Genomic DNA, 23,161 nt, shown 5'->3' with positions numbered 1-23,161 from the left:
TCATGCTATTTACCATTACGCAATATCTCTCACTTTTTTTTTTGTAAAAAAGGTTGTCTCCAGGACCATCGACAATAACACTTGTAGATTCAGAGAAGTGCATAATAGCACAGTTGAAAGTTCATAAAAAAATGTGACAGGTTCAGCTAAGAGAGACTGCACTTGTAGATTCAGAGAGACTGCACTTACGTAGTTTTCTCTATTTTTTTAGTCTTGTCTTGGTTTGGAAATGCGCTTGGATCGTGTGAGTTTCCAGGGAGTTTCAGCTTGTATTTGTCTTCTGAATATAATCGTGTTTGTGAAACAACAAAGCAATTACTCTACTATACAGCTTTCCTTGTTGGCCGATGGCTTTTCTAAATCCAAGCTAGTTTGCTGCAGGCTCATGCTTGCTTGCTTGTTGGTCAGCTCAGGCCATGGGTTATAAACAAAAGATCGAAGAGCTGCTCAAGTTTAGTTCATTTTATAGTGTAGTTCACTTCTCATGCGGACCATGTGGTTGAACCATGTGCACCTTTATTCTGACAAATTGTTGGTTATGTGAACAAGTTTTATTGGTCGGTTCAGACATTTCGTTTTGGTTAACACAGAAGTGCACTTCGTCTCACACATAAAAAGCACTTTTTTCTGGACGTTTATCAACTGTTGCCGGAATATATATTTTTTGAGAAGCTCGCTGAAACTCAACTGGAAGTTTGATTTAGCCACACGGGATGTTAATTTTTTTCTTGCAGTTCATTCGAAAAAAGAAATACAAATAACCAAAAATGGTTCCAAATCATGAGGTTCTGGAAGTTTGGTTTCTTTTGTTTATTAAAGTCTGGGTTTAAATTTGTCGAGAAGTGCACTACGTCTGTCGTTGGAGTTCATTTTTATTAGGAGTGTATTTGTTTGGCAAGTTAATTTGTGTTTCAAAAAATATGTTTATCTTGGGATGTGCACTTTGTTTGTCACTGAGATTTCATATACTTTTACATATGAGTTCATTTTATTAGACGAATTCGGGTTGTACACTTTATTTATTTCAGAGAATTCTTAAACTTTGATTTCAGGGAAGTTCTATTTGTACATATGTGAGCTCCAATTTTTATGGCCAAGATAATTTGAAAGTTCACCTCAACTTCTTTCGGAAGCTCACTTGGTTCACAATATCCGCTGCTGGAGTTTAGCGGAGCTCTTCAAGCGATGGAGTGAACTTCACAAGTTCATCTCTCAACGGTGCTTGTCTGCTTGTTGCTGGTAAGAGGCCCTCCTCCTAGGCTTAGCGGGACGGGCGTAGGATGGGTGAAGTTCACTTCTTCTAATCCTTATAGTTCACTTCTCCTTAGTATCGTTTGTGACCAAGTGGCCATGGCGCAGCTCACTCTAGACCATGGCAGCAGTTCACAATCTGTGAATTTGTTCCCTACAAGTGTTTCCTTCTATGTCTACAAAAACGAATTATGCTTGAAAAAATAAATTCCACCAAAATTTTCTCCTAATTTACAAAAAATGGCTTTGCAATAACGCCGGAAGTTCACTCTTTGATTAAAACTGGTTCAATACCAGCATAACAAAAGTTCCTGCGCGGAAAAATAACCTTTATAAAATTGCATGTCCGGAGGTCCACTTGTTTACGACCTGGAAGCTCACACAATTCACTCTCCACTTTGCTTCTTGTTCTGCACCTAAGAAACACTCTTCATGGTGATCGTTTATTCGTTTGCACTTTAGGCATGACTGGAAGCTTAATCTTTTCTTATCTGAAGTTCACTTTCTCCCTACCGCGAAGTTTGGTACATGTACATGGGAATTACAGCTAATTAAAAAGCAATGTGGTTCGGAGGTTCACCTTTTTATTTTCTAAAAGTTCAATTCCTTCATTAGGGGAAGCTCACTTGTTTTCATCATGTGTTGAAACTCAAAAATATCTCGTTAATCAACTTTTATAACAATGCTGCTCTGCGATTGTATATCTAGCATTTATGCTATTCCATTTTTTTTATATATCACTACAATGAGCTCTAGGTGATGAACTATATCTTTTGTATGGCAGGACCTTTGAGGCTCCTGATGGCAAGCATGTTTGGAACTTACCGGTAAAAAATGTATGAAAATGAAGACACTTGCATTTGGTATGCACTCCCAAACAATTACCTATGATATTTCCTTTTAAATGATCTATGCTGATGCTGCAGTCCGTTCTAGTTTATTTCCTTGTATTACTCCCACGTTGTGGTACAATTCATCATTGTTCATTTTATTCTGTTGGATGCTGCTGCTGATGTGTTGGTGACACTTAGTAAATGTACGTTGCACAATTTCCACAATTTCACTACATGTTTCGACATCAAAATCATACTCATACATTGATATTGCTGATTTGTGAGTGGAACACGTATCAAATGAGAGTATATTACTTTATCTTAAAGATGTGACTGAATTGTAATTTGGAGAGGTAGCAGTCTTGTTTAATTAAGCTGTACTCTTTTGTCATACACATGCAGCTTGAAGGCAAAGAAATGGGATGCAAGAAAGTTTCTTGCTTTTTCTCAGAGCCAGCGTGAATGTTCAGTTCACCTAATTCGGTGAAGTTCACTCCTCCCAAGTGCTTCAGTTCAGATTTTTCCAGCTAGATGGGGCTTGTGAAGTATGTGCACGAGCAGGGACTTGTGAAGTATATGTGCACGAGCAGATGGTGGTGATGCTGTTGTATTCATAGTACACCTTCGATTGCTTAGAGGATAGGTAATACATATATGTTCTCGATGTGTGGGTGATAGAAAAATAGTAGTTCACTTCACCAGATTGTAAGTTAATGCTTTATTTTGGGGAAGTCGCCCCAAAATCTACTGGCAGTTCACTTTGTGTAATTGGCCAAAAGTTAACTGTATAGCCGCCTACAGCAGTTCACAGTGTAAACTTTAAATCGTGTGAATTGCACTGATGTTTCTGTTGGTGTGTACTTTCTATTAATTTTTAGAATGTAAGTTCGCTTGTCTAACTCATGCACATAAACATAAAATTGTGAAGTTCACTTTTTACTTAAAATGTAAGTTCGCTTGTCCACAGATGCACATAAGCATAAAATAGTGAAGTTCACCATCAACCGCGTGAGAAGTTAATATTTAATATGCGGTGAACTTTTACACAGCGACTCGAAGTTCACTAACAAAACTTCATGAAGTTCACTTCTATGAACCGGGACATTTTAAGTACTTTGTTTTTCTCAAGTGAAATCATACACATAGAAATCGTTGGTAAGGCCTTTCGTTGCACAAATCGACCAGCACCACATGGAATTAGCAGTGATATAACTCTATTAATACTCCAACATGCGGCTATGCCAAACCTAATCAATTTAGATGAGCCAATTTCAAATCGCACGAGTGTCGGCGTTATCTTTGATTTTGCATATTTCTGAAATTAAACTTAAACCGTTGAGAATTTGAAAAAAGATTGAACATAAAAAAGTTGCGCCTGAGCTATATCTTTCCAACGCCATATCATTTGTAATATTCCGACAAGTGGTTCAAAATTAAACTCCAAAATACTGTACGAAAAAACTAAGAAGCTCGGAAACAAAATCACGTATTTTCAAAACTGCTCTTAAACCGTGATTAATTTAGAAAAATGTTGTACATGACAAATGTGCGCCTAGTCATCAGCTTTCCAACGGTATATCGTACGCATCATTTCGACCAACCGTTTGAAAAATACACCTAAATTACTGTATGAAAACGGAGTAATCCGCGAAAACATAGTTTGGTGTATTTAAAATTGTTTTCGAACCATAGAGAATTTGGAAAAACATTGAACATGAAAAAGTTGCGAAATTTTCATACGAATCCAACGGTATATCACACGCGTCATTCCGATTAGTGGTTTGAAAATAAACATAAAAATACTGTCCGCCTAAACATACAATTTTGAAGTTCCGCCACGAAGTTCACTTAGAAAATGGCACGAAGTTCACAAGTGGTTCGAGAATAGTTATTCTCGAACCGGTTGAGAATAGCAGACCTATATATATATATATATATATATATATATATATATATATATATATATATATATATATATATATATATATATATATATATATGCATGAACGTGCGTCACTTCGATTGATATATGTAATATAATGGTTTCCTATATATATGTGTGTGCATTATAACATGTTTCGAATGGAGGCAGAGTCTGTCGCGGCAGCGTTTTAGTGTAATTCCCTGCCGTGGCAGGGAATGGCACCAAAACCCTGCCGCGGCACAACCCTTTTTGCATCGGTTCGTATTACGAACCGGTGCAAAAGGTCCCCCGCCGGACGCTCCACAGACGGCCACGTGGTGCCCCCTTTAGCACCGGTTCGTAACTGAACCGGTGCAAAAGTGGGGGCCTTTTGCACCGAATTGTTTGCACCGGTTCACAATCCGGTGCATATGGCCCTTTTGAACCGGTGCAAAAGAGGTGATTTCCACTAGTGTCTATAGGTAAAGGGGAGGGCCGTGGTCCGGAACGATCAACCTGTACGATGAAGGCAATGAACAGACTTATTGATGCATCTATGAGGGATTGTAAGAGTGGCCTTGAACGGTTTATCTATAGAGTAAAGGTGAGTATTGCGGTCCGAAACGGTCTACCTGTATGATAAAGGTGAGGGTGACTTACAAAAGGACAGGTGTGCAGGATCGTGGAGCGGGGAGGTGATTGGCTTGGATCACCAGCTAGGCCCCACAAGTGAGAAAGTATGGACATGAAAGTACATCTAGTTGGAAACAAGGATGATGATCTCTTCTTGAAAAAGTAACACGCCTCACCTATGCATAGTGTATTGAATCATGGCTTTTTCCTTCTTGTTCATGGAAAGATATGCGAACGTGGCAGGAAAGAAACTCCATGAAGTTCTAGTTAACGTGTGAAGACTGACGGATATAGTTTTCTGAATAAAAGCAACCTTTTGAATGAATGTTGATGAAAATTGCATCAACCTACGACTACCTGATTTAGGGCTGCATCAAACACCTTAAGTTAATTGTTTTTAGTACGTTGTACTCATTCCACATCTTAAACCCTTGCTAGACTTGAAGAACACTGAGAAGGAGGCAACCGGCGGACCGCTCGAGGGAGAATTCTACCATGAAGAACCAAACTTATCTAGAGGCATAAAAGGTGTGGACTACGGCATTGTCTACAGAGAAGGCAGCCTGTAAGATGAAGCCGATCGAGCGGTGAACATGATTACGATCAGCATCGTACCCGATAGAATAAGCTCTTGAGCTATCATTGTACTTACTGTAGTCTTATCATTAGTCTTTAAGTTTCTTAAGTTGGATTTCGAGTCTTATGTGATTCCTCACTGAACCGAGCAATATCTTTAACTTGTAATAACAAGTATTGAACCCGCAATGTTTATGCTTTACTACTGTGATAAACGTACTCTGTAATATTAATGAGATGCTACTTTCACAAGTGTAAATAAAAAAGGACGCGGCTAATTCCCGGTCGACCCAGACTTGGTTTAATTCCCGATCAATCTGATTTCATGTGTAATTCACGTGCAATTGGAGCAAAATGATATGCAATTACGCATGCATGTGCAATTACAGATCCATGTGTAATTCTCGTGTGTACAAATCACGATGCAAATCCAATGGTCGTCGAGTTGATCGGGTTGTAACTTAGTTTCCGACTAACCCAAAATTAACAATCCGGAATAAAAAAATGTGCTAAAACTAACTAAACGATTCATACTTGAAATAGGATACACCAAGGCTCCCGAATAAGCAAGTCCGCCATCGCCGTAGCTTTCTTGCATCCAGCCGACCAACACAGAACGCGGTTTGAAAAGGAAACGTGCTCCTATCCTACCTATATGGGCTCTTTTTCTTTGCTTAACGCTGCAAACCCCCCACACGTCGACACAGAGGAGTCACCCGCCACGCGTCGAATCGGGAGCGGCCAGCGCCGCAAAATGCGAGCTGTCCCCGCGCCGACGGGCAACAGGACCCTCGTCTTTCACCGTGTCGCACAAAACTATAAATAACCACACTCCGGCCACTCCACTCATTTACTGAGCCCAGCATCGTACAACTCCACTAGTAGCAAGTAGCAACACTCTCACAGCTCGAGCCTAGAGCTAGTCCACCACCTGTCCACCTCTCGCAGCAATGGACACGGGCAACGAGTATAGCCTGACCCCGGCCTCCTCGTCGTCCTCGCAGGAGCTGGGGATGCCGCTCTCGCCAACGTCGCCGACGCCGAAGCGCCCCGCCGGGCGCACCAAGTTCAAGGAGACCCGCCACCCGGTGTACCGCGGCGTGCGTCGCCGCGGCAGCAACGGGCGGTGGGTGTGCGAGGTTCGGGTGCCCAGCAGGCGCGGCGAGCGGCTCTGGCTCGGCACGCACGTCACCGCCGAGGCCGCCGCGCGAGCGCACGACGCCGCCATGCTCGCGATGCACGGCCCCTCCTCCGCCGCGTGCCTCAACTTCCCGGACTCCGCGTGGATGCTCGACGTGCCGTCCAACCTCTCGGATCTCGCCGAGGTCCGGCGCGCCGCCATCGAGGCCGTCGTCAAGTTCCTGCGCCAGGAGGCCACGAAGACTGGCGGCGCGGCGGTGGCGGTCCCGGTCGACGGGGTCGCCTCCGCAGCGCTGGCCCCGTCGCCGTATGCGGACAATGCCGGCTCATCGGCGACGTCCCAGCCTTCAGCAGCGTCTGAGGTGTCCGCCGCCCTCGGCAGCGACATGCTCGAGCTCCACGTTTCCGGGGAAATGGGCTTGGGCACCTACTACGCCGACCTTGCGGAGGGTTTGCTCCTCGAGCCGCCGCCTCCCGCTGCGACCTCGGAGCACGGAGGAGACGGCGGCGGACATGATGCCTCGCTATGGAAATGGAACCACTGAGACACCACCGACTATCTCCGGCCAGCTCAACTATTTAGTTTGCATTATTTCTTTAATTTCAGCACAGTATTAATAAAGTTTAAGGAACACTTGAAGACATCAAATCTCTCATACGTACTAACAACAAACAAATCAAGCTAGCTAGCAAGCATGTTCTTAATCAATGAAGTAAAACAATGAAGAGAAAAGGGCGACAGATGTCGGCTGAAAAGTAGTCGCTATGAAAATGGTCCAGAAATGGTTCACGTGTGGTTACCATAACGGCAACTTCCACTAGCAGTAGTATACTTGGTGCTACTTGCTGTAGATAGATGGTAGTGTGATCGCAAATTTAACTAATAATAAGTTAATTAATCCAGAAGATGTGGTCGACACCCATCCATATCATCTGGCTAAAGCTACGTACGGGAGCACCAGAGCTGTCGCTTCAGTGGGGGCGGGTCACTGTGAGAGCATCTCCAGCCATGTCCGTGGAAAGATCACATGACCTTTTTTTCTTATCCAGATGAACGAAAATGGGTTAGTCATACCCTCAGCTTCTTGGTTTCATCCGGATTCAGGCCTAAATCCGTTCGGACTCCCCAGGTCATCCTCGATTTCTCGGAGTGCTGCCGGAGACTCCGAATGGAGCAAATTCCGCGCTCTGGCCCGCGTGTCAGTGAAGATTCCGCGCTCTGACCCGCGCAAATTCCTCGGGACGGCTGAAAAATTGTTGCTCCCCACTCCCAAAATAGATTCAATCCGGACGAATTTTCATCCGAATTTTGCCCCGAAAGGCTCTAACGGCTAGGATGCTCTTAGTGTGAGCGAGGAAGCAGCTGCCCCGGGGGACCCGTGGCTGTGGCTATGGTACGGCACGTCACTCTATAGGCCCTACTTCTTCCTAGCTGTACATCATATGGCCAACAAGTCAAGATGATCATCAACAGAAATGCTAAGTGCATTTTCAGTCACGCTCTCCATACGGGTTACGGCAACATCGTCGATTCCGACATATATGGGCACCAGCATGAACACGCGCGTGATGGCAACAATGCTACATCTACGGAATTATCCTACGGACTAATCTTACGGATGAGACGTGGGCTTGTCTGATTGGAGAGGAAAGGAACGGCAGTTTCAGCAAAATCACCCAAAGCGAATCTGCAGTTTCCACATCAGTCCGTAAGAAAATTTCCGTAGAACTCTTTCAGTAGAAGTAGCATGCGCCGATTGGTTCAGCCGCTCCCCAAATACGCCCCCCACAAAAGGGTTTTTAACTTATTGTTTTTAAAAACCGTGAAATTTTATAAATTTTTAACACATAAAATAAATAAGATGAGTTTGTAATAATCAAAAATAGAATAATTCATACAATCCAAATAGAACACAATTCAAGCGGTGTCTCCTTTTAGCGCCCACAGCTCTACCAGATCATTTTGCTACTCATGATGAAAAACTTCATCATGGATCTCCGGGTGCTTGGCGAGAAAATTAGCAAACTATGCAGACACCTAGTGATCAACAATGAAAAGAGAGGACCATGGTGATCATAATCGTCCCTTGCTTGCGGAACTTCCCGTTCACTCTCGATGATCGTATTGTGCATGATCACGCAAGTATGCATCCCCTCTCACATCTGGTCTTAGACCAGGCAAAGTGACCTTTTTTTAGATCTTGAGGATCGGGTATTGTCTTCAGAAATTTCGAGCACCATAGATAGATGACATCATCAAGGTAGTACCCTTTTGTATATTGCTGGCCATTGATCTCACGGTTGCACTCTGCAGCATGGCCTTCAGGAAGTCTCATCAACAACGGTGAGCGCTACAACACACTGAAGTCATTGTGAGACCCCGACATGTAAAAAAAGCATTCCAATTTAGAGCTCATAATCATCCATAGCTTCAAGCATCACACTACAATATCCATGGTGCACTTTGTACAAACCTTGGCAAGCAAAGATGAGTGGCGAGACGGGCATCTACACGAGTTGTAAGCGACGATGAACTACCGGCGTCGAGAGGGGGTTGGCGCTGGCGCTGGCAATGTCGATTAGGCGGTGGTGGAAGATGTCTTCAGAAGACGGGAGGCAAGGTGGTTAGCAGAGCAAAATTGGATGGATCGCTGGCTGGTAGCCCCTGGCCCTACGTGATGTGGCTAACCGCCTTCTGTTCAACACCCCAGGCGGGCCCCTATGGTTCGGGGTTAGCCTAGGGAGCCGACCAATTTTTGAACCACGGTGGATCCAAAGCACCATCAGAGGCGCCCCTATGGGTCGGGGTTAGCCTGGGGAGCCGACCAATTTTTGAACCACAACAGATCCAAAACTCCATTAGAGGCCGCGCCTAGTCACGGTTATCCATCTTGCACCCAATAGCACTCTGGAGAGGGCTACCACTGGAGATGCTCTAAATGCGTGTGGTCAAGAGTATCTTATTTCATCGCTGCAAAACTGAAAATATAAGCTTTCCCAAGAACAGCTCATAGCATATTTATGGAGTAAATATCTAACCAAGGCGACATAGATCACATCCTGGCACCTTGCCTCCCGTTGGCCATAGGATTTAGGAAGGGACCCAGAGCTCGACGTGGTGTACCAGCGAGGGCGCGAGAGTGCATGTGGCTGCTCCCTCACAGTCCCACTCAGCTACCTCCACTGACTGAGTGATACAAATTAGCGTACCTGGACCACCCCATGCATATCAAATCCACACGAACGAACGAGTGGACGCTGCCCGTTATGGGCATCGAGAGTGAAGAAAAAGATCCTATTCTGGGAACGACCTTACCCAGTGGCAGGCAGCTGCATGGCTCGCTTTTTCTTTTCTCATTTCTTGTGCCCCGTGCCCTTCTCACTCACTCCGTTCTATTCTTTCGAGCTGGCGACCTGTGCACTAATTTATTTTTCGAATGGACAGTGCTGGGCGTCCCCGGGATCTGATTCCTCAGCCCCGAGTCTCCAGCCGTCAGATCGACATCATGTATGGTCAGATTTGTATGTAGCAAAAAAAAACCTCCGGTAGCAAAATAAACACCCCGGCAGCAACTGCATGTAGCAAAAAACGGTTCATCCATAAAAAAAAAAGTTGAGCTTGCCGAACAGATCACCGGAGACTCACCGGAGACCTCGCCGGAGAGCGCGTACCAAAAAAATTATGCTATTGTAGCAAAAATGAATATCGCCGGAGACATCGACAGAGAACTCGCTGCAGAACTCACCGAAGACTCCGCCGGAGACCTCACCGGAAACCCCTTAGCAAAAATATTTTGCAATCGTAGCAAAACCGCATAAAAGTTGTAGCAAAAATATATGCTGTTTACCGAAGATATCGACAAAAAACTCACCGAAGCCATTGTAGCACAATTTCTATACTAAAAGAGCAGAACAACAAAAGAATTGTAGCAACAAAAATTGTAGTGGCAGATGTTGTTGGTCGCAGCGCGCGGCTATGGTTGGGAAGCCGTAGTGGCAGATGTTGTCGTCCGCAGTTCCCACCACTCTGCGATCGATCTCGCCGACGCATCAGCCGGCATCGACGGCGGTACACAATATCCACGCGGCCAATGAGGAGGTGGTGTCAGAGTCGAGGAAGCCAACACCGCGTCCGATGTTCCTTTCGCTCACGCTCATGTCGCTGTCGCACCAGCCGATGCCGACGCCGAGACACGGGATCCGCCCGGTCGATGGAGAGGCGGGGTCGTTGTAGATGAAGCCCTACTAACTAGGATCCATGGCAGTTGGTCTCGCTGCGTGGCTTCTCCGACGGATCCTGGCGGCGGGGCTGCACGAGGGAGGCGCGTGAGGCTAGGGAAGCACCGTACATGGCCGGAGCTGCTGCGGTGTGTGTGTGGACTGGTGGTCGGGGCTGCAGCGATGCGTGAGGAGATGTGAGAGCGCTTGGTGGAGAAGACAGTAAGAAGAAGATAAGGTTGACTCGTTTTTTTTCGTGGGATGGTGCCGTGGTGGGGCGTGGGGGAAGGTCAGCCGTACGATGGGGTCGATCGGACGGAGGCGCACCCGAAGGTTGCCAGCGCCGGATCCCCGGGGGCATTGGATCATTTTCCTTTTCGAATAGCAATACTAGGTTTATGATTGACAACACACATTCAGAGCACCTCATGTCGTAGCCCTCTCCAAAGAGGTACTGGGTGCAAGATAGATAACCGTGACTATGCGCGACCTCTAATAGCATTTTGGATCCGCTGTGGTTTAAAAATTGGTCGGCTCCCCAGGCTAAGACCATCTCCAGCCACGTCCCCCAAACTGTCCCCCAAAGGGAATTAGAACGCGTCGGCAAAAAAAACGTTTTTAGCCGCGTCCCCCAAAACCTCTTTTTGTCCGGCGCTCCCCGATACGGTGTCCGGCGCCCCGAACCCGTCCCCGCCCCACGGGGGACACTCTGGGCACGCCTGACACAATGAAAAGCGAGGTGGGCTCCCACATGTTGGCGACTATTTCCATAAACCATTGATTCGTACCCTTTTTCTCGTCGCTCCTTCCCTCCCACGCCTCCCACCCTCCGCCGCCGCTGGATTTGCCGGCCGTTTCAACGGCTAATCTCTTCTGAGAGTCGCCACCATCGTCGCAGCTGGCCTCGCCCGTCATTCCGCCGCCGCCGCCGCTTCGCCAGCGCGTCCCAGAACGTGGTATCAAATCCGCCCCACCTCCGCGCACACAAGGTGCTCGACGACTTTCCAGGTAGGCACGACTGGCCGTTGTTCGTTGCCTCGTCTGCCACAACACAATTTTAACCATTGATTCTGCTTCAGACATGGATAGTGACGACGAGATGCTTGCCCTACTGCTGGAGGACAAGCAAGCCTTCGACGACGACCTCCGGGAGCATTTGCTGATCATCGCGTCCCTCCAGGACATGCTTGACGCCGAGGCAGAGAAGAGGAAGAGTCCGCACCGCGGAGGATCAAGGCCGGGGAGAAAGAAGTCGAAGCCCCGACAAAGGATGGAGGGGCATACCATGCTGCACAACGACTAATTAACAGATGACGCAACACATGCCGACAATTTTTAGCGCCGGTATAGGATGAGCAAGGGTGTGTTCATGAATATCCTCCATGGCGTTCGAGAGTTCGACCCTACTTCAAGCTCAAGCACGATGTTGTAGGCGTTGTCGTGTTCTTGTCGATTCAGAAGTGCACCGCCGCCATGAGGATGCTTGCATATGGAGCACCTTCCGATACATAGGACGACTACCTTTGCATGAGTGAGTCTACTGACATTGAATAAATGTACATGTTCTGCCGAGCTGTGGTGGGAAAGTTTGGCAAATACTACTTGAGAGGGCCAACTGAGGAAGAGACTGCAAGGATCATCGCACAAAATGCTGCCAGAGGATTCCCTGAAATGCTTGGAAGCATCGACTGCATGCACTGGTCATGGAAGAACTGCCTGTTTGCTTGGCAAGGTATATACAAAGGGCGTCATGGATATTGCAGTGTGGTGCTTGAAGCTGGCATTCTTTATTTGGTATGTCGGCGTGTTGCAGCAGTCTCCGGTGTTCAGAAGACTAGTGGAAGGGAATGCTCCACCATGCAACTATGAGATCAATGGCTACCAATATAACAAAGTTTATTATCTAGCCGATGGTATATATCAAAAATGGGACACTTTTGTCAAACCAATCTCGGCTCCATCAGGTCAGAAGAATTCCCACTTTGCTGCGCAACAGGAGGCTTGTGTGATCATGCACAACATGATCATCGAGGATGACTGCAAGAATCATGCCAGGAAACATGTTTGTCCCTATGAGTGCGAGGACCCTCTTGCGGAGGTTGATCATGAGTTGCCTGCATATTTTGCTGATTTTCTTGTCATGCACGCAGAGATCCGTGACAGCAATGTTCATGATTAACTTCAAGCTGAGCTCATTGAGCATTTTTGGAGGATCAAAGGATTATCAACAAATGCCGCGACACCTTGATCTAGCCTTATTTATTACATTTATTTAGTTGTTTTATTGTTTGTTGTATTTTAATTTGAAAACAATCTCCGCAAACATATTTATTTGTATGCTATATTTGATAAATGTTTCTTTTTTCAAAAGCCCTTAAAAATGTTTGGGGATGGCGTTTGGGTGACGCGATTGGGAAGCGACGTCCACCAAACGCGGCACGAAGAAAACACGTCCCCCAAATGTTCAATCTGGCGCTGTTTGGGGGACGGTTTGGGAGACGCGACTAGAGATGCTCTAACCCCGGCCCATAGGGGCGCCTCTGATGGTGCTTTGGATCCGCCATGGTTCAAAAATTGGTTGGCTCCCTAGGCTAACCCCGACCCATAGGGGCCCACCTGGGGTGTTGGACAGAAGGCGGTTAGCCACATCACCACTCTTGTCGAACGCGTACACCAAAGCTTGGCTCCAGGGAGGGTGGCAGGGGCGGAGACAGGGGGGCGAGCAGGGGCTAGACCCCCCCCCCCCCCCCGCCCCAACGATCGGCCCCCCTCAACATTTTATGCGGATACTACTAGTACTAATGGCCGCACATAATCGGCGTTTAGGCCCAAAATCAATATTAGTCAATACTGTAAACGCAGCAGAGCCCAGCAGGCACAAAAAGAGCCCATCTTCGTCGATTGCTTGGGGGCAGGAAGCCTAGATCGAAACCGTGGCTCCGTCGTCCGTTCGTTTGACTCACATCAGATCGCTCGATCTAGATGAAAACTTCATACGCCCTACCCTAAAAACCCAATTGCTATGGCGGCGCGCTGATGGCAGCCTTGCCGTTCCAGCTTGCCAACTATCGGCACGCTAGAAGGCCATTCAGATAATCACATGGGCGCAAGATGTTATCACCGTTCAAGCGCTTTTGTTGATCCTGCATATCCACGGACATGTGCCGTCCAGTTCGTCGACCGTCGCATTGTCGCTGATCAACCACTCAAGTTTTAAAGGTACACCAGCCGGTATACCCAGGCTACAGCTAGCTTTGTCAATTTGGATTACAGCACAGTAGTAGTCTTCTAGTAAATTAGTACACATCTTGTAATTAAGGCAATGTATCATAAGGGTAACGCGTCAGAAGATAATCACTTCGTTAACTTGACATTAGATTTTACATAGTTGGTAAATATGTGCTTATAGCAATGATAAAAATTATTCTTTCCTTCAGCAGTTCAAATTACGAAGAAAAAATTGATTATAATCAATGGTTGATTGGCCCCAGATATTAGACAAATAGACATATCTTGACATGAAAGTACTAAAAAATCAACTAGATCCATTTACTATGTCTCAATAGCTATGATAAAAAAAATTGTGCCTCAGCTCGCCCCCCCCCCCCCCCCCCCCTATGTCCAATTCCTGGCTCCGCCCCTGGAGGGTGGTGTGGGCAACAAAACCATAGTAGAGGTCTGGAGCAAGTCCACCTTCGTCAGCTCCACAGCTAAAGGAAAAAATAGGATAACACCACACACAACTCCAACTTGTCAACCATGGTCTAAGCATCAACAACAAAGATGGTCTATCCATTGGTATCAACCAACAAGACAAAATGCAAGGTGGACAACAACCCGCAAACCGATAATAGCTATATTATCCTATCATCTGAGAAGCATGCATCGAACTTATTCACCATATGTGAAGAGAGGGAATCATGACTTTAGATCCTCTTTATCAAAAATTACGGACCTCTGATCGTAGCAACCATAAAACACCCACGTGTAACATCTCTCACATAAAATCAGACAAATGTGCTGCAACATTTAACTTATGCAACACTCGGAGCAACATAGACAAAACCAAGGAAAGGCATTAGCGACATAAGAAAAATCTCTCTTAAAACATGCACCCAAAATCTTTGCTTCCTATCGTTCACGGGTACACCACAAAACACCATATGTTAGCAATAATCCTGATTAGACTATTAGTTAGCAGCATGCATGACTTAGTTGCTCGGCAGTGTGGTAGATAGGCGTGTGTGTGCGTCAGTTCAGTTAGTTGTTAGCGATTCAGACGGAAGTGATCACGTCCAGCAGCTGCAGCTGTCCGTGCCGATCGTGTATGAGCATATCGTGCAGGGAGCGACGAGGCATGCGGATCGTGGCTAGTGGGTAGCGTTCGGAGCGCAGCGTGGCGTGAGTGCGAGCGCTATAAGTACCCTCTCTGATACCAATTGTTGGGCTGCACCTCTTTTTCCCACTCTCTCGCAGCTCACGGACAGAGGTAGAAGAAGAAAGACACATAAATTTTCCCGGCCGGTTCACAAACGCCACCGTGGGCGCACCAACGCCCTAGTCTTTTCTCTATCCAACTGACTCAACTCTAACATTCTAACATTGTGATTACAGTGCCTTATATAGGCTCACACACGCACACAACCAAGAGCCACTAACTCCACGCACGCATACATAGCCGGCAGCTGCTCTCGGCCACTAACAGCACGAATCCATGCACTCACGCCACTAACAGCCCGTACCTATCCTAGTGGATCATGCACGCACAGGACCAATTCCCTTCGCTACTACCAGAATACTAGGACCTAACACACCCGCATGTACGTAGCTAACTCTGCAACAACTTCATGTCAAGATTATGGCTAACATTCTCTCCCTAATCTTGACTCAGCTAGGCCTCGTCGTCGTCTTGAACGCCTAACGCCATGGCACGCTTCTACGCACCAATGCATCTCAAAGGTCGCCGCTTCACGGTAGTTGCACCCGGCAGACTCCGTCGCCGCGCGGCACCTCCATGCGGCCATGCCCCCGTGTGCATGCTGCTCCATGCCGGACCTCCGCGGCCTTCTCGCCGCGCCGCCGCGCATCGCCTACGCTGAGCTCCACCGCGCATGCACGCCCCGCGCACGAACGCGTCCATCTTCTCCGGTGGTCCCCACACCCTCGATTCACGCCCATGCCACGCACGCTGGCAACGCGGCCGCCCGAGCTGCCTTCACCCGCCGCACGAACGGCTTCCCTCCGCCTTGATCAGCCTGCCCTCAGCTCACGCCCATGCCGCGCACTGACGCAGGCAACGCGGCTGCTCGAGCAGCTCGATCTTCTTCCTCCTTGGCGACCGTCGCCGCGCTCAACACGCCTCCAGCTCAGGCCCATGCCGCGCACTAACGCAGGCAACGCGGCCATCCCGGCGCGCCCAGGACGCGGTCCTCTTCCTCGGCGACACACGCCGAGTTTCTTCCATGGCCGTCGGGCGTTCAAGACGACGACGAGGCCTAGCTGAGTCAAGATTAGGGAGAGAATGTTAACCATAATCTTGACATGAAGTTGTTGGAGAGTTACTGGTAGTAGCCAAGGAAATTGGTCCTGTGCGTGCATGATCCACTAGGATAGGTACGGGCTGTTAGTGGCGTGAGTGCAGGGCTTCGTGCTGTTAGTGGCCGAGAGCAGCTGCCGGCTATGTATGCGTGCGTGGAGTTAGTGGCTCCTGGTTGTGTGCGTGTGTGAGCCTATATAAGGCAATGTAATCACCATGTTAGAGTTGAGTCAGTTGGATAGAGAAAAGACTAGGGCGTTGGTGCGCCCATGGCGGCGTTTGTGCGCCGACCGGGAAAATCTGTGTGTCTTCCTTCTTCTAGCTCTGTCCGTGAGCTGCGAGAGAGTGGAAAGAAGAGGTGCAGCCTCGGGCTGCACCAACATTTGGCATCAGAGCCTCGTGGTTCGAGGCCGTGGCGCGTGGTCAGTCCGCGACGAGCACGGCGGACACGGAGGCGGAGCGTTTGACGCCCTATGTGCGGCGAGCGCGGTGGCTCGGCATGGCGGAGGCGTGGAGGTGCTGCACGGTCACAGAGGCTGTAGCGGCGCCATGCGACGGCCATGGAAGTGGCGACCGGGTGAGCACGACGGTGACCAGCGTGTGTGTGCGCTCCAGTTGTCCCATGTGTCACCGGTGGAGAAGGAGCTCGGCGTGTGTCGCTGAGGAAGAAGACCGCGTCCTGGGCACGCAGGGCCGGCCGTGTTGATCGCGTTGGAGCGCGACGTGGGCACGAGCTGGGGCGTGTGGAGCGTGGCGAGTTAGGCGGAGGAGTTGGTCCAGCAGCAGGCCGGCCGCGTTGATAGCGTTGGAGCGCATCAGGCGCGCGAGCTGGGGCATGCAGATCATGGCGGAGCTCGAGTTGGAACTCGAGTAAAGCAAGAAAGCCGTTAGTGCGGCAGGCATCAGTGCGCTAGGAAGATGGTGCCATGGCGTATGGCGCTATCCCATGATCACGAGTTCAAGATTAGGAGGGAGAATGTTAGCAGTAATCTTGATTAGACTATTAGTTAGCAGCATGCATGACTTAGTTGCTCGGCAGCGTGGTAGATAGGCGTGTGTGTGCGTCAGTTCAGTTAGTTGTTAGCAATTCAGACGGAAGTGATCACGTCCAGCTGCTGCAGCCGTCCGTGCCGATCGTGTATGAGCACGTCGTGCAGGGAGCGACGAGGCATGCGGATCGTGGCTAGTGGGTAGCGTCCGGAGCGCAGCGTGGTGTGAGTGAGAGCGCTATAAGTACCCTCTCTGTAATTCGCTAAGAGTACCAGAGTTAGCCATGTAGCCATTGTAAAGAAGAAGAAAATTAGGGTGTTTTGAGCGCCCGTGGCGGCGTTCGTGCGCTGGAAAAACTTTGTGTCCACTGTTCTTCTTTCTTCCACCTCCGATTCGTGAGTGAGCTGAGAGATCGAGGGAGAGGGTGCAGCCTCGGGCTGCACCAACACCATACACACTTGCATCGTGTTGAAACACTTTGAGCAATAATAGGACATGGATTTCAATGGCTCAGTAAAAAATGGATGTATCGTATTTGGCCAATTTGAGCTTGCTACCCATGAATCCTGCTCGCCCTTGATGCCCTCATGAATCTCACTGGCGTGACCTCAACCTTAACCGCCCGTCCATGGATCCAACCTCTGTTTGATGCATGTAAAACAACAAAAAATCGTGATGCGTCATCACCCAGGATCTATCTATGGAGATAGAAAATTGTATATTGGATCTAAGGTTTCTTACTGAGAGGTTGCGGATGGTTTGGTGTTGATTTTAGTAAGGGTGGCCGCCATAGCTAGACATATCCCTGCCATCCGCGAGGATATATCCTTCTGTCTTCTTAGATCGAACAAACAATTTCTCCATTGTTGGTATACACGCATACGGATCCGATAAAACTTCTTTGTCCAGAAAAAAGGCTACCCAGAACCTTAACCAGGCTTTGCTGGTTCTGCTGCCCAAGCGCCCGGACGCTATGGCGCTAGGTGATTACAGGCCGATAAGTCTTATCCACATCTTTGCCAAGCTGGTGGCAAAGATCTTGGCTACTAGGCTGCCACCTCGGATGGAGTCGCTGGTGAACCGCAATCAATGCGCCTTCATCCGTAAATGGTGCATCCACGACAACTTCATGTTGGTCCAACAGACAGCCTGTTTCCTGCACAGAGAGAAGGAGCCGAGGGTGATGCTGAAGTTGGATATCGCTAGGGCCTTTGACTCGGTTTCCTGGGGTTTCCTCATGGAGGTTCTCCAGAAGACAGGGTTTGGCCCGAGGTTCCGAGAGCTTGTCTCTCTGTTGTTGGCCACGGCTAGTACTCGGGTGCTGCTCAACGGCGAGCCAGGCCCCCCGATCTGGCATCGTCGGGGACTAAGACAGGGGGACCCCTTGTCGCCATCGTTGTTTGTCCTAGTGATGAACTCGCTCAACAAGGTGCTCGCCAAGGCTTCCGAGTTGGGTGTGTTGCGACGGTTGGCGCGGCGGAACCTGGCGACCTCTGTGTCGCTTTACGCGGATGATGTGGTGATCTTCTGTCACTCAGATGAGTCAGATTTGAGTGCGGTCCGCGGCATCCTGGAGCTCTTCGGACAGGCCTCCGGCTTACGCACCAACTTCGCTAAATGCTCGGTGTCCCCGATTGCGTGTTCGGAGGAGGACGTTGGGGCTGCTGCGGTGCACATGGAGTGCCAGCTAGCGCCTTTCCCGGTGAAGTACCTGGGCATTCCCCTGTCTACAAGGCGTCTGACGGCTGAGACCTTCCAGCCGCTTGTGGACAGGCTAGCTGACAAGCTGCCGACGTGGCGGGCCTCCATGATGCCGCAAGCCGGACGTTTGGTGCTGATTCGAGCCGTGCTGGCGGCAATCCCTTTGCACCAGCTAACGGTTCTGGCCCTGAACAAGAAGACACTCAAGAAGATCAACAAGATCCTGCGAGGGTTCCTCTGGGTGGGCCAGGCAGAGGCCAATGGAGGTCACTGACACGTGAACTGGGCAAGGGTGTGCCGACCGCTGCACCTAGGCGGGCTGGGGATCCCCGACTTGGCACGCATGGCCATAAGCCTTAGGGTGTGCTGGCTGTGGAGGATGCGCACTGACCCCGTGCGTTCGTGGTGCGGGCTGGACATGCAGTTCTCGAAGGCGGAGTTGGACATCTTTGCGGCCTCCACCTCGATGAGGGTTGGCAATGGAGAGTCCGCTCTCTTCTGGGAGGACCGATGGTTGGACGGCAGATCCATCAAGGAGCTGGCGCCGAAGGTGTACGCGCTGGTGCCTAAACGACGCAAGAAGGTGCGTACGGTGCGACATGCCCTGGTAGACCGCACATGGATCCCTGACATAGCTGGAGCTCCTACTACTCTTGCACTATGACAATATGTGCAACTTTGGAGCAGGCTGAGGGAGGTTCAGCTTTCGGAGGAACAGGACACGATGGCTTGGGTTTGGACGACGGATGGCCAGTACACCTCCCATTCTTGCTATGAGGCCCTCTTTCAGGGGGGATCACCTCACCATCATGGGAGTTGAACTGGAAATCCTGAGCGCCCCCTAGGGTGAAATTCTTTATCTGGTTGGCCTGCCTCGACAGGTGTTGGACGGGTGATAGGCTGGCGCGTCGTGGTCTGCCGCATGCGCCCAAATGCCCGCTGTGTGACCAATCCGAGGAGACTATGACGCACCTACTCACTGGATGCCCTTTCTCCAGGACGGTCTGGTTCGAGGTCCTCTCGTGGATCCGATCCACCTTTGGGCATCCTTCTTCGGAGGGGGACTTCGCGGAGTGGTGGTCGCAGGTGGTGCGTACCGCCCCTCGCCAGTTGCATAAAGGTATATCGTCAATAATCATGCTCGCGGCGTGGTGGATCTGGAAGCACCGGAATGCTGCGATCTTTGACAACGCACAGCCTTCGGTTCCTTCCCTGCTCAGCGACATCAAGACCGAAGCGCAACAGTGGGTGAACGCGGGAGTCCGGGGTGTCCGCCAGATCCTCCCCTCGACTAGGTTTCCTTGCTTGGGTCGAGTTGTAGCGCGGGGTGTTCGTCCTCTCATGGACATGTACATATAACCTTTCTTTCTATCTATCAATGCATCGAAACTCAAGTCTTTTGCATTTTCGCGAAAAAAAAGTACTATAGAATATGCAAACATGGAGAGGGAGAGAGGAGACATCAAGGCTTGTTGGATGCCTTCGGGGAGAGGTGGGGAGCTCTCTTTATATAGGAGGAGGAGGGACACAACTTGTGATGTATTGAAGGGTTCGAAAAAATGTTTACATGTTTAAAAAATTACGTTGAAAGATTTGATACATATTGAAGGGTTCAAAAAAATGTTCAAAAAATTCAAAAAATGTTTAGTAGTTTGAAAACTAGCACGCTCGTTAGTTCAAAATAAATATTTGGGGTTTCATGGGAGCTCGAAAAAACTGTTTCTTGGTCCAAAAAATATTCACTAGTCAGATTGCCAACAGTTGGGCTGATGGAGAAGATCATGTGCGGAAACCACGCCCACGCAGCGACCACGAGGATGATGACCAAAAACATGACTTGGGTCATCGACGCGACCATCACAAAAAGAGAAAAGATCGTGGATACGAAGACACCAACATTGTAGCTGCCGGATATTCCAATCGACGTGATGATCGGTACGATGATCAGCGCGGGGACAAGCGCAACGATCGTCGGGACGGAAACCATAGAGGTTCTAGAGGAAATCGTGGCAACTACAGGGAACGACCACCTCGGGTCCCGGAGTTACCGTTCGACGAGCAGTTGAACGCTCCTTGTTACATACACGCGTACATCGACCCCAAGGATAACACCAACAAGTCAAGCCATCTGTTCAGGGACTGCCGACAGTTAATTGATATTTAGAAGTTCTACGAGTCGGGCAAGGGGCAGGCACAACTCCTGAACCCACCGCTGCCACCTCAGCATCAAGTTCAGCAAGTTCAAACTCATGCCTCTAATGAAGCTTTTTCTCCACCTCGGGGCAGATGAGCATGATTCGTAAAACTGGCGTTTCCAGGAGAGAAATGAAAAATCTTACGCAAGAGATCAACCTTGCAGAGAGCACCATGGATAACATCCCATCGAGAGCACGTAGTCAGAAATAAAAACATCATCACAAATAAAAGGGAAGAACTGGGAATATTGCCAGCCTTGAATTTATTACAGATGGAGGCTTCAGAAAAGCCATTGTTTGAAACAAAATGAAAAATTACAATTTAGTAAAGAAAAGATTCAAGGAGCTTTAGTTTGCGTCGACAGTCTTGGGGAAGCTCCTTGATACGTCTCAAACGTATCTATAATTTCTTATGTTCCATGCTACTTTTATGATGATACACACATGTTTTATACACACTTTATGTCATTATTATGCATTTTCCGGCACTAACCTATTGACGAGATGCCGAAGAGCCAGTTGCTGTTTTCTGCTGTTTTTGGTTTCAGAAATCCTACAAAGGAAATATTCTCGGAATTGGACGAAATCAACGCCCACGGTCTTATTTTTCCACGAAGCTTCCAGAAGACCGAAGGGATTACGAAGTGGGGCGACGAGGCGCCGCCACCATAGGGCCGCGCGGCCTAAGGGTGGCCCGCACCGCCCTATGGGGTGGGCCCCTCGCGCCTCCTCCAACCCCGCCCTTCCGCCTACTTATACCATTCGTCGCGAAAACCCCTGTACCGAGAGCCACGATACGGAAAACCTTCCAGAGACGCCGCCGCCGCCAATCCCATCTCGGGGGATTCAGGAGATCGCCTCCGGCACCCTGCCGGAGAGGGGAATCATCTCTCGGAGGACTCTTCATCGCCATGATCGCCTCCGGATCGATGTGTGAGTAGTTCACCCCTAGACTATGGGTCCATAGCAGTAGCTAGATGGTTGTCTTCTCCTCATTGTGCTATCATGTTAGATCTTGTGAGCTGCCAATCATGATCAAGATCATCTATTTGTAATGCTACATGTTGTGTTTGTTGGGATCCGATGAATATGGAATACTATGTCAAGTTGATTATCAATCTATCATATATGTGTTGTTTATGATCTTGCATGCTCTCCGTTGCTAGTAGAGGCTCTGGCCAAGTTGATACTTGTAACTCCAAGAGGGAGTATTTATGCTCGATAGTGGGTTCATGCCTCCATTAAAGTTCTAAGGTTGTAGATGTGTTGTTGCCACTAGGGATAAAACATCAATGCTTTGTCTAAGGATAGTTGTGTTGATTACATTACGCACCATACTTAATGCAATTGTCTTTTGTTTGCAACTTAATACTGGAAGGGGTGCGGATGCTAACCCGAAGGTGGACTTTTTAGGCATAGATGCATGTTGGATAGCGGTCTATGTACTTTGTCGTAATGCCCAATTGAATCTCACTCTAATCATCATGATATATATGTGCATTGGTATGCCCTCTTTATTTGTCAATCACCCAACATGCTATTTCTTATTGGAGAGACACCACTAGTGAACTGTGGACCCCGGTCCATTCTTTTACATCTGAATACAATCTACTGCAAACATTGTTCTCTACTGTTCTTCGCAAACAAACATCATCTTCCACACTATACATTTAATCCGTTGTTTACAGCAAGCCGGTGAGATTGACAACCTCACTGTTACGTTGGGACAAAGTATTTTGATTGTGTTGTGCAGGTTCCACGTTGGCGCCGGAATCCCTGGTGTTGCGCCGCACTACACTCCGTCACCAACGACCTTCACATGGCCCTTGACTCCTACTGGTTCGATAAACCTTGGTTTCTTACTGAGGGAAACTTGATGTTGTACGCATCACACCTTCCACTTGGGGTTCCTAACGGGCGTGTGCTTTACGCGTCATCAAGCTAAATTTCTGGCGCCGTTGCCGGGGAGATCAAGACACGTTGCAAGGGGAGTCTCCCACTTCCAATCTCTTTACTTTGTTTTTGTCTTGCTTTACTTTATTTTATTTACAGCTTTGTTTGCTTTCTTATATCAAAATACAAAAAAATTAGTTACTTGCTTTACTTTATTTACTTTCTTGTTTGCGTTCTCTATATTAAAAACACAAAAAAAATAGTTACTTGCATTTACTTTACTTATTTCATC

General features: G+C 48.4%; 1 protein-coding gene across 1 annotated transcript; it reads left to right on the top strand.

Moving 5' to 3' along the window:
* The first annotated feature begins 6,032 nt into the window (after positions 1-6,032).
* On the top strand, positions 6,033-6,985 carry LOC127298321 (dehydration-responsive element-binding protein 1H-like). Its single transcript, XM_051328209.2, has one exon. The coding sequence runs from the start codon at positions 6,147-6,149 to the stop codon at positions 6,879-6,881; it is 735 nt and encodes a 244-aa protein (XP_051184169.1). The 5' UTR covers positions 6,033-6,146; the 3' UTR covers positions 6,882-6,985.
* Positions 6,986-23,161: the final 16,176 nt, after the last annotated feature.

The sequence above is a fragment of the Lolium perenne genome, chromosome 5 (genome assembly GCF_019359855.2).
Source record: "Lolium perenne isolate Kyuss_39 chromosome 5, Kyuss_2.0, whole genome shotgun sequence".
Lineage (NCBI taxonomy): Eukaryota > Viridiplantae > Streptophyta > Magnoliopsida > Poales > Poaceae > Lolium > Lolium perenne.
This window is presented reverse-complemented; position numbering and strand designations above follow the sequence as displayed.

Excerpts from the sequence above, each read along its gene's own strand:
- LOC127298321 (XM_051328209.2), top strand. The coding sequence starts at position 6,147 with ATGGACACGGGCAACGAGTATAGCCTGACCCCGGCCTCCTCGTCGTCC.